The 10,455-nt window shown below is 36.3% G+C and overlaps 1 protein-coding gene across 7 annotated transcripts in view; it reads right to left on the bottom strand.

Annotated features, from left to right (window-relative positions):
• The window catches only part of LOC106175291 (retinoic acid receptor RXR-alpha-B), a 44,087-nt gene continuing 33,632 nt past the window's right edge, over window positions 1–10,455 (bottom strand). For 6 of the 7 annotated variants that reach the window (XM_013557230.2, XM_013557213.3, XM_013557222.2 and 3 more), the window contains exons 4-7: window positions 7,677–7,843; window positions 7,295–7,421; window positions 3,313–3,537; window positions 1–2,844 (exon numbers count right to left, since the gene is read on the bottom strand). In XM_013557230.2, the coding sequence (XP_013412684.1) occupies window positions 2,591–2,844; window positions 3,313–3,537; window positions 7,295–7,421; window positions 7,677–7,843 (773 nt within the window). In that variant the 3' untranslated portion in view covers window positions 1–2,590. The remainder of the gene's footprint in view (window positions 2,845–3,312; window positions 3,538–7,294; window positions 7,422–7,676; window positions 7,844–10,455) is intronic. The other variant, XM_013557214.3, reaches the window with a different exon arrangement.

Raw genomic sequence — 10,455 nt, 5'->3', positions numbered from 1 at the left:
CCCATGTCTAATGTTTATTTACAAGGCTGTCACTGTCTACATGCTACCCTAGCAGTGGTTTGCATTTTTCTTCAGAAAAAAAAGCCTTCTTCGTAAGTTCAAAACTTCAGTTGCTTCAAGGCCGGTGCAGGGACAAGTGAACGCTACAAGGAAATGATTAAAAACTTTGACATACCTTTCAAATTTTACTCAACTCTTTTTTTTTTTTTTTACTTTCCTCATTGCCCAAGCACTTGTACTTTTATGAACAATGTAGAACCCTGCACCTTGGATGAACAAATTCTGAGTCATAACTAGCACAAACAAGTCTATAAATAGACTAACAGGTCTTAAATATGGTCAGTGACCCAATTTCTAGCATAGCTTGGCTTGCTCCACACAACACTACATCTATAATAATAATAATAATAATAATAATAATAATACAACATAACATAGAAAAATAGCACATTTCTTTCCATTTGAGTCTACAGTTGTATAAAATCTTCCCTCCAACTTGGCCATGTTGTTCACTAAGAGCATTTAATTTTCTCTTGGTTTCTTTTTTGTGTATTTAAAAAGAGAAGGAATAGGATATCTAGTAGATTTTTTTAAATTTGCCTGTGCTGGCTGCCAAAATAATGTAATTATCTATATGGCTCCAATAAAAAAGAATTAAACCATTATGTTTTGAATAAATGCACTGTACTTAATAATGCACGTAACTTGAACATGGCCAAAGGAAAACAACTGAAAAGTGTGAATAGCAAATCCATCTCAATAAAAACTACATGAATATATTGTTTCACTTGATCTTTCTACAATGTGTCTAAAATTAAGCCACAATAATTTTAAGATATAATCAAAGAGTGAACAAATTTGCTTTACTAATTAGATTCAAGCAGATTTTTTGTACAGACTATTTTTTGAACTACGCTCAGTTAAATCTCAGCCTATATTTAACCAAAAGGTTAAAGAAATCATTAAATTTTCAGACTCAATCTGGCTGCATATCAAATATACATTATGTGAAAAACATTTGACAAAAAATCTCTTTTCATGATTTTTTCTTTTTTGCTAAATGAGTTTAAATACAGATCTTAAAAAACACCACTTTTTACATTAATTCTGTAACTTAAACACTGGTTAATATCTCCACCTAAAATTCAATAACAACATTTTTTTCAACAGAAACATCCCCTCTTTCACATACCACTAGGTGGCGTAATCAAGAGGAGCTGCTTCCATGAACATATAATACATCTCAGAACCAATTATAATATAAGCACAATAGACTAGAAGAGTCAACTGCCACTTTTTGCTACTTTAAAGTAGACAATACTTAAATATTAACAAGGACACTGCTTTCTAAACCAGCCACCAGGTGACTCTTTACAAGAAGAGATCAAGTCCAAGCCATCAGGATTCATGCTACCAAGAAGAGAGAGGCTTGCATTAGTGATAAGCTTGTAATTACAAATTTCCCTTTTGTTTTTGATATAAACGGCATGTAATTCTACACCACACCTGAGCAGCTGTTACACACTTTACAAGTAAAGTTAGCTCTTTAGCAACCTTTTAAACTTATCAAGGGCTCATTTCTCACTATTTAATTAAAACCAGTTCTACAATATTGCAGACCCACTTAGTTTTAATTCATTCTAGAACATTTTTTTATAACTTTTCAATGTTAAAGCTGCTACACTATCCCCGTAATAAACTTTACTGTAAAGAAAATGCATCCTGTTAAAAATGAAGTGCCACTTTACAAATCTTACAAATTTTAACTTTTCATTATTGGTCAATAAACAGGAAAACAACAAGTAAATGATGCAGTGTGAGCCATTCACACTATAACAGGAATTAAGTCAATAAAATAACTACAATTAGAAAAAAAAAGATAACTTAAAGACAAGTTATGCCAGTTAACCAAGCTCTCTTAATTTTTTTTCCAAATGCAAATGCACCACATAAGTATTTCTCCCTCCCATTAACTGTTATAATTCTGTAATTTCCACCTTGTGATATCTGCAGCATGGCAAACTGTTTCATTTTGTGGCCATTCCTACAACACTCAGTGGCATGCCAAGTGTTTCAGTCCTCTACAGGGAGCTACACTCACACTATAGTGAGGTAGGAAGAGAGGGGAGGGCGGAGAGAGGTGGGGTCCTTTTATAAGACCCTGTAGACTGCCTACTTCTCCCCCTAAACTGGTGCCGGGGCCACTGGTCTCAGCTACTACACTGCAGTACTCTGTACTGTAACGTGGTTGTGTAACACAGGACTACACTGTGGGGTTTACTCATATCTACAACAAATACAGTCTCCCAGTTATCCCATATCAGTGGTCCAACTGGACAGAGCTCTTCCTTTCAATAAGGGCAAAGAAATATTCCTAAAATACAAGATACAATATCAATAACTCCTTCTTCTCTCCCACACCATCACTTCATCTTCCATCTCTCACTCTGTCTCTCCTTCATATCCAGGAACCACATATATCTAGGAGTTAGCTAGTAGTATGATACATATTGTCACACCCTGCTGTGTCCATGTGTTCTTAACAAGGACACGGGTCACTCACAAGGAGTGTCACTCCACTGCCACCTCTTCAAGTGACAGGGTTGGGGCTTTCTAGCATCTCCATTAAGAAAGTGTCGATGGGCGTGTCTCCGATGAGCTTGAAGAAAAACAGATGTTCCAGACACTTGAGGCCGATGCTTCGTAGAGCTGGCAGTCGGAGGAGCAGCTTGGCGAAGCGTCCTGGCTCATCTGGGTATTGTGTCCTGCAGTATTCCTCCAGGCTGGCATACACCTTCTCTCGCAACTGTTCTACCTGGGACACAGAGGTGAGACCCTTGGCATCTGCAAACAACAGGGATTTCATATTAAAAATGAGTGTTTGAATGCATTCAGGTACAAGCTGCTCTACGGGAATGGTTTAAGAACAGTCACTCATTCAAGCACAATTACAATGTAGTTAATGAACTCGCATGATATGTATTGTGCAAATCCTGAACACACAACTCATTATCTGTTTGAGCATAGAAAAATAACACATTTCTTTCCATTTGAGTCCTCTTCTTTTAATATTGAATAAAGATCTATCAAGTCTTGAAGGTACACCTGAGTTTATGCAGGATCTGCTAAGACTAATCAATTTTTAACTTACCAAAATTACTTTTGTTAAATTTCTTTTTTTATTGAATGAAATATTTAAATATATCTAAACACACCAAGGGTAAGAAAATCAAACAAGGCTCAGGGGTTGAGGAAATAATGTACCGAAGGAAATGGAAGGAAATGGAAAGAAAAAAACATGGGGAAACTAACCAGGGTTAAAGAGAATTATAGCTCGTAGGCAGCCCAGCTCTGTCTTGTCCATCTTCATCTCCCTCATCTTGGACACCAGCTCCGTCAGCACGCGGTCGAAGATGGTGCCTACGCCTGCCTGGTGTGCGCTGCTCCTGTGCACATGCAGGCCTGTTGCGAGCAGGATTCCGTCTTTTACAGAGATCGAGCGATGAGAGAAGGCGGCAATGAGGAGCTCATTCCAACCTTAAATAAAAGAAAAGCAGATAAGAAAACAAAATAAAGGCTTCATTGTAATTGGATTCATTTCCCACAGAGATGGATTTAATTACAGCAAATGGTGCCAATTACCCAGTAAAACATGAACTTGTTTGTTGAATCACAGGTAATAACTGTGACTTACATATACTCACATGGCTCCTACACAAGAGAAGAAGACATGTTTTATTGATTTAGTCTTAAAATAAAACATGGAATACTCCAAGGGAATACATTATTCAGAATTCCCCAAGTGATTTCTTAGACACACAACTCTATCTGCAGTTCCAGGTGATAAAGAAAATGGAATACATTCATCACATTCACAGTATATCCATGACAATAGCACCACAACTTTGGGTATTAGGCAAAAATGCAGTTATAATATACAGATAACAAGAAATCAATCACAAGCACTGTGCACATGAATGTTTTCCTCATTTTCTTTCCAAAATCAGACAACAGGTGATGTCTGGGTCTGCCTATTCAAAATTCTGAACTCTACGAGTATTATCATTCTATGATCTCTACTGATCACCAATTGCTCGATAATGTGTTCAACCAAGCATAAAGAAGGGAAAAAATCTAAAAGAATACAGAAGGGTGGGGGGCAATGAATCAGTTTTGTGACAGATGTGGACAGGGTCAAGCACAGGGCAGTGTGTTGACAGCTGACAGGCTGATATCTAAACCAATCAAAATGTAAATTCCCATTTGCTGCATACATGAAAGGTTGTGGGTCAAGCAAGGGTCAGTGTGCCAGCCGGCACTGGCTACCACTGGTCAGTGTGTTATGACTTGCAAAGCTTTCTAGTGTAAACAAAGACAGCATGATTGGTTGCCTCTAGTCATCTTATAGTCTTTTATAGTATAATTGTACTCGGGTCTCCATTGCATGTAATATTCTATTTGGACCACATAATTACTACCCTTCCTCAAATATTTTACTATCACATGAAATCAGAATCTCTGGAAGGCATGATATTTAGACTTTGGTTTTAAATCAATGTGCATTTTCAGATTTTTTTTTTACTTTGGAACTGGTAGTTCTACAGTTTGTATGTGCTATAAATTCGGTTCTATAAAGTCTTATGAAAAATCAACTTTGTGTATCTCATTCATTTATATAGTTATAGATATTAGACATCTTCACAATGAAAATTTGCTTGTCAAAAGTACAAATACATAACTAACTAATGAATGAACTCAATTGGCATGGAGACGTTACACAGCAAATTAAAACAGTTCTGTATACAAAGAGGGTTGTTGTGTTTAGTGTCGAGTCACTCTGGTTAATGGGACATTTGGTCAAAACATTTTCAACATGAAGTCATTTGATGACCTTTCAACTAGTCGAAGTAAGTATTTTCACATCGGAGATTATTTTCAAACAAAATATTTTCAAAACATTGTGTAATTATTTTGTTCCACTGGCACAACCCTGGGGTTCCTGAAGGGAAAGCAGGGCACTAAGGAGAAGTAAACATCAGCTGATCAGACTGATTGATACAATTCTACCAACCAAATAACCCTAAACTCTGCCTGACCCTTTAACCTGCCTTGCTCCCCCGGTGTATTAATATTGCAAGTTTTTATGAAGTACTATTATAACTGTATACAGCATATGGGATTCTGTTACAATAGGTTCCATTGTTTTCTTGTAGTTTAAGGCAAATGGATTTCTATTTCACTTTTTTGGAGGGATGGTGGGTGGGGAGTGGGGGTGGGGGATGGGGTTAATACTTCACCACCTCCCCCTGTAACAACCAAACCCTGACTTCAAAAAAAAAAAAAAAAAAAAATTTTTTTTGGTGGTGGTGGTGGTGGGGGGGGGGGGGGGGGAAGGTCTTGTCAAATGCTTGATTTTAGCCTTTTTTAAAAAGATTAAAATTAATAAAATGAAAGGTATGAAAACAAGAATTTTTTCATGATTTGCAATTCATCACGGCATCAATTTAACAGCTTACTTTGCATCTCAACGCCATTCTCTTCATGAAGATTGTCTCAGCTTTGGGCTATGTGAGAAGTAACGTCTAGATAAAAATACCCTAACCCCTGTCTATGACAGCTGAACTTTGAATGACTCTTATTTCCCAGTTCTGCTGTTTATCTGCTGTACCACATCCTGTTTTGTTATAGAGAGAGACACTATTATGAGATATCAGATACAGTACCACACCAAAAATAGACTTGAATCTATTCATTTAAGCCACCCAACAATAATTGTCTCTGCTGTACTTTTATAACATACTTCTTAAGCCTTGGTGCACGCATGCACACACACGCATGAACACACATGCATGAACACGATCACACGTACTAGACCTCCCACCTTGGTATTTCTTCACCATTTCAGTTCACTTGAACAACTATGACTTTACAATATATGCTATCAATTCTTTAACTACATAATTAAGGCTCTGTTCTCACAACTTTTAGATCGATCTATCACCGCGGGGAGTCTCACTAGATTACTGTCAGATAATCCCCCTTAAGTGTCCGTCCCCGCCTACTACAAGCTTTAAGGGGTAATTAACTTTCGTGTCCGCCCGGCTGACAGCTATTTAGCGTGAACCCCCAGGGAGTTAGGTCGATCCAATGTAGGTCGATCTAATCTATGAGAATGGGGTGTAAGACAGCAATAACAGTTTTCAAATGAGATTACATGAATGAGAACAAACCAAACTGAAGAATTTTCATATCCATAGCATTCTGTTCACATCCTAATTTCCAAGGACTTCTCTATTACAATTTATTTCCTACCTAAAACAATGTCATCCTAAGAAAATATTTCTCTTATTTGATAAGTTCCCTTACAATTGATATCTAACAATCAACCCTCCTAATATATATTAAGACATGGCAGAGCGATATTTGGGTGCTGTAATTTTGTCTCTTTGTTATCGTCATCCAGTCCTGGAAACAGTTTAACAACAACAATAATCTTACTTCCTTTACGTCATCGCAGTTACAGAACAAGTTTCTTAATCAGCACAGACTGTATGTGTCCCCAAAGCAGAGTTCAAATTATTTTTCACATAAGTAATAGCTGTAATCTATATGCCAAGAAACATATATTGGACAGCAATTTTACTGGTAATCCTCTCAGAGCTATCTGTTGAACTAAGATATTACAGTAATGACTCTATCTTTTCAAAGGAGATAATTATCATTCTTTCAGATATATATATATATATATATATATATATATATATATATATATATATATATATATATATATATATATATAACTTAGGAATCATTGTATAACATTCTTTGTGTTTCAACTGTGTAGTAAAGAACTATAGGATAAAGCCTGCTTTTCAATTTTGTTGCTACCATAAGAATTAAAGAATTAATTAAATATTTGAATCACTTTACCACAGATATATGTAAATACTATTAAATTCTATATTTTTAGGTAGCATTCACAACAGATGACCCTCAGACTAACTAGTCTGCAGATCAAATATGGCTGCCCCACTTGTTGAAAAGCACTGCCGAATAATCCCCTAATGGTCTCCCTACCTACCACATGCACAGTCCTTGCAGAAGCCTAGCAATTAAAGCTAAATTAAACATGACCGAGATTCAATTGCTAGGCCCCTGCACGGATGCTGCATGTTGGAGGCAAGGAGTCAATAAGAGGATTAGGGGGCATTGCTTTTTAGTAGGTCGGCCATATTTGATCCATGGATCTGTTAGTCAGCAAATCAACTTGTTCTGAAAGCATCCTTAGACTCACCAGCTCTCAGTAGGATAACCTGGTCATCAATGGGGAGTTCTGTGAAGTGAGGGATGCGTTTGGCCCATTCCACTAGAGTGAACAGCTGCTTGTCCGCAGCCTGGCAAATGTTGGTCACTGCGTCTTTCTGGAATTAAAGATAAATGAATAAATAAATAAATAAATAAATAAATAAATAAATAAATAAATAAAAAGTTAAGGCTTTCAAACAATATTATAGATTTGGTTTTTGCAAAAAGAAAAAAAAAAGTAAAAATGTTTTGGTGCCACCAACTTCAGTAACTCTTTAAGGACCCTAACCAAATCATTTTACCCTCCCCCCTTACTTTCCAAAAACCAAGGAGTAAAAGAACACCCAGAGAGCAATCTTGAGACTACATACCTGAGCATCAACATAGGTCTCATGACTGGGCTCCACCGCCATCTCTGCATCCAGGACTTTCTCCACAGGCATGTCAGAGTTGGCATTGCTGGTGCTCTCCACCTCGCCCTCCCCTTTCTCCTTGGCCCGCTGGCGTTCTTCTTGGACCGCTGCGGGGACGAGGACATCTAGGATTAGTATTATACAGAGTCACGTGCTAAACAAACGACCACTTTATGTGCAGTGCGAAATATCTTTATTAATATCAGGCCATGTTGAATAGAAAACTTGGTATGAAGAGATTTTCGTAACAGGAAGTGGGGTACTGGGCTGGAATAGATAAGCCAAGGCGTAGGGCAACTAAGGTGACATGGGTAATAAAGAAATTTTGAGGTTTTTGATACTTCCAAAAGATTTCACAAATAAACCATGACAAAATTTTCAAGTTCAATAATCCAAGTTTTCCAGTTAACACAATCATATTAATAACCTGTGGTGTGTTAGGAGAGGAGGTGCAAAGACGGTGTATTCCATGGCCAATTTCCAATGAACAAAATACATTCCAACTCAGCAGGCCATCTGATTATAATATCTAACCATGAGACTCAATTGCTGTAGCCATGGGTGGTACAACCAAATGATTAGATTTGCCTTTTATGATTAGATACCATGATTCAATGGCCTGCTGGGATAGAACATACTAAGGATTTGCCATTGGAAACAAGCCTCAGAGAAAAAGACAAAAATATCAAAACCAAGGTATGGCTATTTCAAAGAACTTGTTTTAATTCAATAATAAAATCCTTTCAAATTTTGTTAAAATCAAATCATTGATAGATACAACTTAAAATGAAATAGTAAATACCAAGAGACTGTGTTCACATTGTAAGGGAAAGTAATTAAAAAAATCTTTAAGCTTTTTGCCAATAATAAAAATATTCACTGTCCACATGAACTTCCCTGGGGGTAAACAAACCTACTTAAGGGCTATCTTCTCCACAATTTAATCCCCCCTGCCTCATTCTGAATACTGCTTTAATTCTACTGGCTTGATTAGTTTCTAAATCTGGCAGTTTTAACCTCACATCCCCTCCACTTGTCTTACATGCCTCTACGCACGTACACAACAAAGAAACCAATGGGCATCCTACCGTCACCTCATAATAACCTGCACGCTATACTAACAATGGGGGGTTCTACTTCTTTCTGCTGAACATTTAAGCTGGCAAATCCATTGGTGCTGTGTAATGATGTGGTCAGTCCAGTGGAGGGGTCACTTCAGGATACGCCTGGTCATACATGGGCCAGTTATATCAATATGGTTACATCTAAATGGCTAATCGGCTGCCTTCTTTTTCAAGGGGTTGGGGGGGGGGGGGGGGGGAGTGGTGGAGTATTAGTTGATTTTTCTACTGACCTAATATATAAAATGTGTTTTTTTAATTCTCTTGAAGACTAATTCATTTAACTGTTAAATACACATTAACGTGTTAGCTTAAAACAATGAGTGTGGTTGTTTATCATGGTGAATAAATTATTCTGTTATTTTTACCACCACATGCTGGGGCATAAGTTATGATAGGTATTCTATGGTTATTTTGTTAAATAAAACTATCAAATATGTTTTTGTATTTTTTTTCAATATTTGAGGTTTTAAGACAAACACTTCTTTCTTCATATTTCCTTTTTTTGCCAAATTCTATGAACAGAGAGTAAAATTTTCAGACTGAAAGGGCGGTACCACATCTGTGATTATCACACATGGTAGAAGGGTTATTCAAGACAACCTATAACATTACAGGACAAAAGCTAAACTGGAAATTCATTTGGACAGTTAAAGCTAAAACACTAATGTTTTATTGACATGAAAAGCCATATGTCTCTGCATTAACGTTAAAGAGACACATTCATGACCTTGAAACTATAGTGAACACAGACATATTGCTTTGAAATTAATGATAAGTGTGAAAATATTGAATAATTGTGCTGTGTTTATGTGTTACAAGACCAAACTTAACCTTCCATATACAAAAAACCGTATATCAATCTGAGACAATAATATTAACAATGGTCACATTTTCACATTTTTTCACCTTTTTAAATTTTAAAATTTCTGTCAATAACAGAAAATCATAATTTTAACTTGTAAGATTTGTATCAATAACTGAAAATGAACAATATTCTGCAAAAAAACTCTCTTTTTTTTTGTCACACAGATTTTTAAAATATGACCATTGTTTTATACAGCAATGCAATGTGAACACAAGGGTTTTACAAAATAAACATATTAATCTGCCCGCCATGTTGACATCATGTTTATAATATCATCTATATACTGATTTCATGTTAATCATATTATCTGACTTCCAACTGTCGCCAAGTATATCTTAAAACTCTGGACAGTGATTTAGGCAGTCCATTAACAAACTACCACAGTCCACCTCAGTTTTAAGACCCAGTTCTCAGTTTTTACCGTCTTAGAATGTCAATCATTAAAATCAAAGAAATGATACAATTTTGTAATATTCTGATGTATTTTGGAACTATTACGACTTAAAGGCTGGACTTGGCCTTTCCATATTTCATTTATGAAGACAGACATTCTGAAATTAGTTTTATGAGAACATGTAGTTTTTAACTGTGTACCAAAAATATCAAATACCAGAAGAATTAGAAATTTTTTCTATAATCTGTATTTACTTATCAATCTTCTTCACTTTCGCTCATGATAAAACATCAGCCTTAGCTTTTTTTATTTCCCAAAACGAGTGTCCAGAAATAACATGAAATCATCACAAGA

This window comes from Lingula anatina, chromosome 3, assembly GCF_051362555.1.
Source record: "Lingula anatina isolate TDL-2025a chromosome 3, LinAna3.0, whole genome shotgun sequence".
NCBI classification, from domain to species: Eukaryota; Metazoa; Brachiopoda; class Lingulata; order Lingulida; family Lingulidae; genus Lingula; species Lingula anatina.
The sequence above is the reverse complement of the archived record's forward strand: the minus strand, read 5'-3'. Positions and strand labels throughout refer to the sequence as shown.